We start from the raw sequence: 7,691 nt of genomic DNA, 5'->3' as shown, positions 1-7,691 counted from the left end.
GGTTCATGATACAAAACGCATTTTCTTCTTGCTGAAATGGATACCATTAAGGAACAGCTAGTGGGTGAGCTTGTTTTAAAAATATATATATACAAAAATGCATATTCTCACCTGCTATACTGGACAGCTTAAAACAGCAGTCACCCAAGAGTCATTCTCACCAAGTGTTTTGGCACAACATGCAGTAGTTTTTCTTGAAAGAGAGAGAGACATCAGTCCTGTTTCTTGCTCTTGTTGTGCAGGTTGTGCAAGTGTCATTGGATTCTGGTGATGTAGATGCAATCCAGCCAAAAAGTCTCACCACAGCCCTTCTTTTTCAAGTTATGAAATACTTAAATTCAGGACAGAATTGCAAAATTACGCAAGGAGGAAACAACTAGAGTTAGCCTGACTAATAGGGCACTGCCTCCAAAGTAGCAGTGAAACACCAGAGTGTGGCCCACTCCGATCAGCCACGCAGAGACACCCCATGCACTGGTCAGTCTGCTGAAGCGTCAGCCATGATAAGGCACTGAAATAAGAAAGCTGCAATCTGAGGGCAGCAGAGTCCACTTTCATAAGGCCAAGTATGTTACCATCTTTGCATGAGAAACGGAAGTCTTATCCAGGAAACACCGAGCCTTCTGTTTAAGGCATAGATTGAGAAGAAGCTCCAGAAGTTTGTCTCCCTAGGACTTGCCTTTGTGGTGGAATATGCTGCTCCCAGAAGCTCTGCCAACCTGGCCCTGTCATGGCAGGCGGTGGTACAATGGGTGAGGTAGCATGGCATTCCCCCGGCAGTCCACGTACTGGTAGTCTTCAAAAGCCAGCTGCTCTGAATGACACAGGTATGTGCAGGCCAGGGTACCCCTGCAAGGCAAAAGCAGACCAGAACTGCACTTGCGATTGTCCCAGGTGAGACTTCGCATAATGTCAAGGTCCCATGGTGCGCTCCCACTGCCATCCCGTTTTGTTGCTATTACATAGCCCCAGAACACAACAGTCAAGATACCCCCAGCTCAATTTCACATGTTGGAAAGGGAAAGCATCTTTCAGACTGCATTAAAGAAAGCCTTTGCAAGATCACTACCATCACAACAGATGCTTTGGCCATTCTAGAAGCCCATTAAGACTTCCTACCCCAGCATAACACTCCTGTGCCATTTCACCATTTAGCTGTTCCCAAAGTGCTAGTGCAAGTCACAGTGGGTGGCTGTTTATGGAGTTAGCTAGACAAAAGCATGTATCTTTCAATCACTACCTTTCTGTGCCACCTCAAGAGCTGTTTCCATCAAGTAGTTTCTCCTAACACTGTGCAATCCATCAGTGGGCAATATCAGCAGGAGATGTGGTGCAGAAAAGTGTAAAGATGACTGGAATCATTTTCAGCTTCTGGCTAATGGAGAGCTTGCAGGTAGAGAGAGCAAAGGTCCTCAGCCCATAGCATCAGCTAAGAAGGACAAAGTTGCCTTAACAGCCAGAGCCATTCTCCGCACTGTTCAAAATGCACCATTTTTTACTGTGCTTTGAGTAGCATGGGGCTTCTCTGCATACTTTACCTGTTTAAACTTCACATCACTCGGCACCGATTACAGTTAAAACCTGCATTAAGACCCGTAAAACAAGAAACGTGACAATACAGCCCTTCAAACTGTAACAGGAGACCAAGATTTAAACACCTGTGTTTCGGGAGATTGCCAGTGACATTTCTTTAGTGACTTGGGAGAATTCCAGCCTGGCATGCCTCCAAGAGATTCACATACTTTCTCCAATCAAACGTTTTTCCTAATATTCACGGTCCATTTCCAGATACAGCAGGTGAAGCCCTGACTTTAGATTAGCACAAAAGACCACGATGCAAAAGCAGTTCCTCCTTCCTGAAGAAATCATGGACTCAGTGATGACAGTCTGCAGACAGTGAACCTAGAGGTCCATCTTCCAAGAGTGGGCTCACAACCTGGAGTCTGTCGACGCACATGTGCGGGGAGATCCCTCTAATGGACACAGGCTACACAAGGAGACAATTTCTGCTGCAGAGTTTTCCAAAGTGGCTTAAACTCAGCTAACGAAGACCATTCTTCTTTCATGGCTGTATGGAGGCATTCTAGCACTGCTATACCTCGTAAGAGCTGCCCTGTCTCACACACTGGGTTTAGCTCTAACTCAGACCAGAACAGTAGCAACCTGTCCCAGTAGGATCTACATTATAAAACTGCAGTTGTGCTCCTTCCTCCCTAGCAGGGAGGAACAGTCAACCTGCATTTGCTTTCCCAGCAGGGCCTGCCATACTCTAAAACACGGTCAAGCCGAGCGTGGTCCTCTGGTCCATCCCCTGAACAGGAGCTGCTTCAGGCAACAGAATCTGCAGAAGAACCTTCTTTGTCCTGCCTTGCTCTCAGCAGCTGCTGTCAGAACACCTGGAGGCAATCATCCACACAACATCCAGGCTGAATGAGTCTGCCCCCAACACCATGAAGCAGGGAGGCATAACTGAACCAGCCAGTACTTCTAGCTCTGGACCAAAGGATTACTGCCCAACAACTACAATCAGTATTCCAGAAAGAAGTTTGCCAGACCAGCTTGCCTTAAGCAACAGTGACAGCTTGAGCTGTCAGTAAGCCTGAATCCAGGGGGCTTCTCAGGGCAGCGACGGCATTGGAGAATTATCTCCTCCTCATACCTCAGCACACCTATATGGGTAACAGCACATTCACACTGCAGGCAGTCCTGGTCTTGAAGAACAGTAACTGCAGACCTTCTTGAAGAGAGTTGAGAAACAATGTAGACGACATGGATGTTAGTTATAGCTCTGAACCAGGCATCACTTACTGAATATGCAGCAGAACATTGTGAACTTTGACTTTTGTCCAGGTGCAAACGTTACTACAAGAGAAAAAAGAGTTAATTTCACAGAAGCTGCCTGCACCATGTGTCTCCTGTCCTCAATTATTCCACCGCTTCTCTGATTCTCCAAAAAGGTCTGTCTTTGCAATATTCTGACAACAGCTATGTAGGCAAAGTTCTTCAAGCACAGCAGCATCTACACCAGTAAAACATGTTTTTGCTGGTGTGACTCTGTAACTATGGATCTAGTAAGCATGGGCCTCAAATATGCAATGCACCACCCTGTCTGCACACAAGCTTTGGTTGCTATGAACTTCACATAGTTTGCTGGTCATCTGCAGACAAATGCAGTTTGTACAAGGTACCTTTAGCTGCTCACAGATGGAGCATTTAAAGCTGACAATCTAGACATCAAATTGATATCATCACTTACTCATCAAAATGTATGGAAAATGACATTGTTGAGCCAACACTAAGCAGAGAATACCAATAAATAGAAAAGGAAATGAGTTTAAAATGGATGTGCCAGACTTGTATCCAGATCAGCTCCACACATTAAACTGAAAACAACACACTTAGCTTCGCTCTACAGACATGACCAGCACTAGAAATCTACTCATGAAAAGCCTATAAGTATTAATATTACTTACTAACCAAGGGAAGAAATCTTCAAGAATTACTCACTAGGTGTTGCTGTCCGATATCCTACTGGCCACCGTATAATAGATCTGCAAATGTGAACAGAAGAGAAAGCAGGAAGTACACAAGAACTACAGTTACGTTTGTATACAATTCAGAGACCTGAAGTAGGAAGAACTGGATTCTTGTTAGGTGTCTGAACCTGAATTTCAAGATCTAGCCTAACAATTGTTTTTAACAGTAGGTAAGAAAATAGAATTAGAAATTAGATCTAAAAAGGCCTTAAAAAGGTCATCTAGGCCACACACCTGACCTTTAGACCAAGAATGGATCAGCTGCACTCAAACTGTTCCCACCAGGGTTTTGTCTAACCTGTTTTTGAGCTTGCCATCATTTTAAGGCAAGCACACAACGCAGCCCACTACCTGAAGAGCAGACAGATGTTCCTTGCCCAGGCATGCATTAGCTTCAAACTCAGCAACATAGAAATTCTTACAACACCCCTTCCCGAAGTGAGATGTGGGAAGCTGCACGTGGAAGAGCTTTGAGTATTTGGCAGACAGATGACAAAGGAGTGGATCAAGTATACAATAAGCACCTCCCTATCCAGGACATCCAGATTAGTTTAGGAGAAAATGCAAGAAACAGCAGAGCTCACCTGGCCGTTCTGCAAAGGGCTCATATTCAGCAGGGTTTTCATGGTGGTCTTCCCTACTACCAGGGACTGGTGCAAAACCTCTATGTCTAGCTGCACAATGGTGACCAGGTAGAAGTTGTTATTAGTTATGTTCAGCATATTCTAGGGAGAGAAGCAGAAAAAAACCCAACACACAAATCACCTTGCAGCAGGGCCATACGTTACTGTTGCAAAGCTACTTTAAATATACTCCCGCTATGACCGTACAGCAACACTGGACCACGTCGCCCCTTTCAAATCCGCAGACGTACATCCAGCCTGGCCACAAAGGCATGTACGCTGCAGTGTCTCCCAGGACAGTCAAAGGACAATCAAGCAGCTCAAGGCTGCAAAAGAAAAAGGATTCCCAGAATTAATCACAGTGCTTCTTCTACACAGCCCCTTTGGCCACTTTGTGCGACTTGCTCGCTCGCAGCCAGGCCAGCCACACCAGCCATACCTCTGATGCTCTAACACATTCCAGACATTGATTTCAAGCGGCCAGAGAGTGGACTGAAATGGTGGGAATGATACAACTAACTTCAGACAGTGATCAGTTAGCCTACACATGGAGTGGCACAGGAGATAAGCAGGGAGCCCTTCAGGTCTACTCTTTGACTGTGAGCGAGCACTTACCGTCACGTTGAGGTATATGCTGGTGGTGGTGGCATTAAATCCAATGGAGGAGGCATTCAGCCCTGCCGGCAGCACAGTAATGGAGCGAGGAAACAGGAAGAAAATACTGAGAGATGTTGTCAGCAGGCAGATTGTCACAGCAAGACATATATAGAGTTTCCTGCAAAACAGCACCAGGGCCACAATCATTCTCTTGGTTTGTCAGCTGCAAGCACCTGCAGTTCTGCTCCAGCTCAAAGGGAGGAGACAATAAAAGCTTGGGTGCCAGAAAACCAAGATGGGCTTGTGCAGAACTATTTGCCAGCTACCAAATCACAGCAGAAGCAGGGTAGAGTCTCACACACTGACATGGTGCATTACAGTACAAATTGCTGGAGATCCCCAACAACTGCACACATAAGACTGTCCAACATCTGCTATTGCTGAAAAGACACAGTAAACGCCAAACTTACTGCAAGTCAGAGCACAAAGAGCAAAACACCCAAAGTACTGAGGCTTTCCTTCATACGCAGAAGAAAGATTCAAAAGATGAGAAAAGGGGAAAATTTAACAGGACTTACGTTCGTCTAGGCTTCAGCCGCTGGTCACCATATGGAACCAGAGCGACCAGCTGCTTCTCTTGCTCTGAAAGAGGTGGCACAGAGACCACACTAAGCACACAGGTAAATAAAGCAAATTGCATTGCAGGACATCGCAGAGCAGCCTAGTGTCCATCTGCACTCACTTTGCAGGCAATGCTGTCCAATTAGAAGGCAAGTGAAATGCAACTAAGATTTCAGTTTCCCATCTCTGGGCAGAACCAACAACTCCCCAGGGGCTCCAGGGTGGGCTTTGACTAATTACCTAGAAACAGCACTACCTGCCTTCCCACCACACCCTCCCCCAATACAGGCAGCCCACAGAAGTCACAAGTGAGCTGGAGGTACCAAGACAGGACACTCCTAGACTGGATACAATAAAGACCAACTGGTTCAACCAAGGTCTTTAGGCAAAGAGACACATACCAAACTCAGAAGGCTCAAAAAGCACTGACACAGCACACAGAAGAATCACCTACCCCCAGGGATCCTTCCTGTTCCCTGACACGTTGGACAACTGACATAGCTTCGATGTGCAATGCCCACACAGGGCATACAGGACGTAGCAGAGTCATTGATACTAGCATAATTGGTGATTTCATCTTCAGCATCCAGTTGTCTGGGTAAAATCAGTTTGCCTTCACTCTCCTTTTGGTCAGGTGTTTTCCAGAACAGTGAAAGTTTTCCACCCATGGTTGAAAGAAGAATTCACACTAGTGTCCAACACAAAAATGCATTAAGAAAATTGTCTCTGTGCACCAACCTCCAAGAGCAGCACCATTAGCATTTATAGTGGATCACAAGTATCCTAACATTTAGCAAATTTCTTAAAGCATAGCTCTGAAGTTACTTTAAAAGCTGAGTTATTGCAAGTAACTCACTCTTTGAAATACTCAACCTTCTAGACACCCTGGCTGCAGGAAAAGTGTCTGAGAATGCCACCCTACAGAATAGCATACCAGATTCTTCTTTATCTCTTAGTATTTCGTAAGAGAGGAGGATGCTGACTCAAAACTCCTCAAGGTTTCAAGATGACAACATAGCCCAGAAGAACTGCCAAGTTCTTGACTGGTCATTACTCACCTACATCCAACAGGGAGCTCACCTGAACATCAAAGGCCTTGGCATTCCCAGTCAAGCACAGTGTTACTAACAGTAACAGTAGCCTGACTAAAATCAAACTGCGCAAACAGAATCTAAAAATAGATAAATAATAGAATCTAGTCTATTTTTAAAAGTTAAAAATACAGTTGAACTCATTTTGCCAGGCTTCTGACAATCGAAAACTCCTACATCAGCTCCTAGTAATCCTCCCAAAAGCACTAAAAATACCAAGCTGAGGAAAAGCAACTGTATTTTCATCACAAAGACATCAGCTGAATGTAGTTTCCTACCTGTGCAAGTCTTTCCTCTAGGCAGTCTTGTTTCAGCAACTCAGATATAGGTAGGATGTTTAGCTTTGATAAACAGCAGCTTCTACATTTGCCCAGATGATCCAGAGGCTTTGCATGAGTAACCCCTCAGGGCTCTATTATAAAACATACGGGTCTGGCAGTGGAGAACCACCAAGACAGAGTTGCAGAGAATAGGGCTCACTCCACAGCCGACAAACCTGGGTCACAATGGCAGGACATGGGCCGATTCCAGGGGCAGCTGCTGTTTTCCTTGCTGACAAAGGAAGAAGCAGGATCTCATTTAACTAGCAGAGGCGGACATGGCTGCAGCACTGCCCATTCAGCCCTGGAGGGCCACAGAGGGACCTCTCAGCAGCCCAGTACCCCAAACAATGAAATTCTGCAAGACACTTGCTTGGAGGCTCAAGGTAATTCAGTGTCCCCCACCCTCTTCCAGCACACAGAGGGGAAGGGAAGGACAAAGATGCCTGAAGGATCTGGGCTTTTCTAACACAGGAAGGGCCTCATTATATTGTACCACAAGTCCCCATCTCTGCAGTCTCTTGGTGAAGCTGCAGCTCTGCCTACACTCTTGGTTAATGTTTACTAGTTTTGCAGAAACAAGCAGTGAGGAGGAGTGGCAGCCTTTTCACAGAACTGGGACAACCAACCAGGAAAGCTGGGAAAGTCATGAGTGCGTATCATGATTCAGACCGAGCAAAACGCACAGTGGGTGAAGTACTGCCCTTCAGCAGTTCCTCAGGTTCACCATAACCCCCACCTCCCCCCGCCTCATGCACCAGTACCGCTGGGGAGAGTCCCGAGGTCTGCAAGGGAAAGCAGAACACAACAGAGTAACTAACGCGAGAAGGACCGGCGCCCCGCTACCGCGAAGCGCCACAGGCGCAAGGGGCGCCACCGGCTCCCGCAGGCCCGGCTCGACCC

At 46.2% G+C, this 7,691-nt stretch overlaps 1 protein-coding gene across 1 annotated transcript; it reads right to left on the bottom strand.

The window, feature by feature from the left end:
- Positions 1-728: 728 nt before the first annotated feature.
- TMEM106A (transmembrane protein 106A) lies at positions 729-6,045 on the bottom strand. The gene is made up of 7 exons (XM_009587185.1): positions 5,832-6,045; positions 5,335-5,398; positions 4,775-4,934; positions 4,121-4,261; positions 3,508-3,551; positions 2,809-2,862; positions 729-849 (listed from the first exon to the last, which is right to left on the bottom strand). The coding sequence occupies exons 1-7, from the start codon at positions 6,043-6,045 to the stop codon at positions 729-731; spliced, it is 798 nt and encodes a 265-aa protein (XP_009585480.1).
- Positions 6,046-7,691: the final 1,646 nt, after the last annotated feature.

The sequence above is a fragment of the Fulmarus glacialis genome, unplaced genomic scaffold (genome assembly GCF_000690835.1).
Source record: "Fulmarus glacialis isolate BGI_N327 unplaced genomic scaffold, ASM69083v1 scaffold33441, whole genome shotgun sequence".
NCBI classification, from domain to species: domain Eukaryota; kingdom Metazoa; phylum Chordata; class Aves; order Procellariiformes; family Procellariidae; genus Fulmarus; species Fulmarus glacialis.
Note: the sequence above shows the minus strand (reverse complement) of the source record. Positions and strands in the feature narration are given on the sequence as shown.

Bases quoted from the DNA above. Each gene is read 5' to 3' on its own strand.
- TMEM106A (XM_009587185.1), bottom strand. From the start codon at position 6,045: ATGGGTGGAAAACTTTCACTGTTCTGGAAAACACCTGACCAAAAGGAG. The intron at 5,399-5,831 runs GTAGGTGATTCT...CACCTCTTTCAG, and splicing joins AACAGGAAGGATCCCTGGGG to AGCAAGAGAAGCAGCTGGTC. The intron at 4,262-4,774 runs GTAAGTGCTCGC...TTCTCTCCCTAG, and splicing joins GCATATACCTCAACGTGACG to AATATGCTGAACATAACTAA.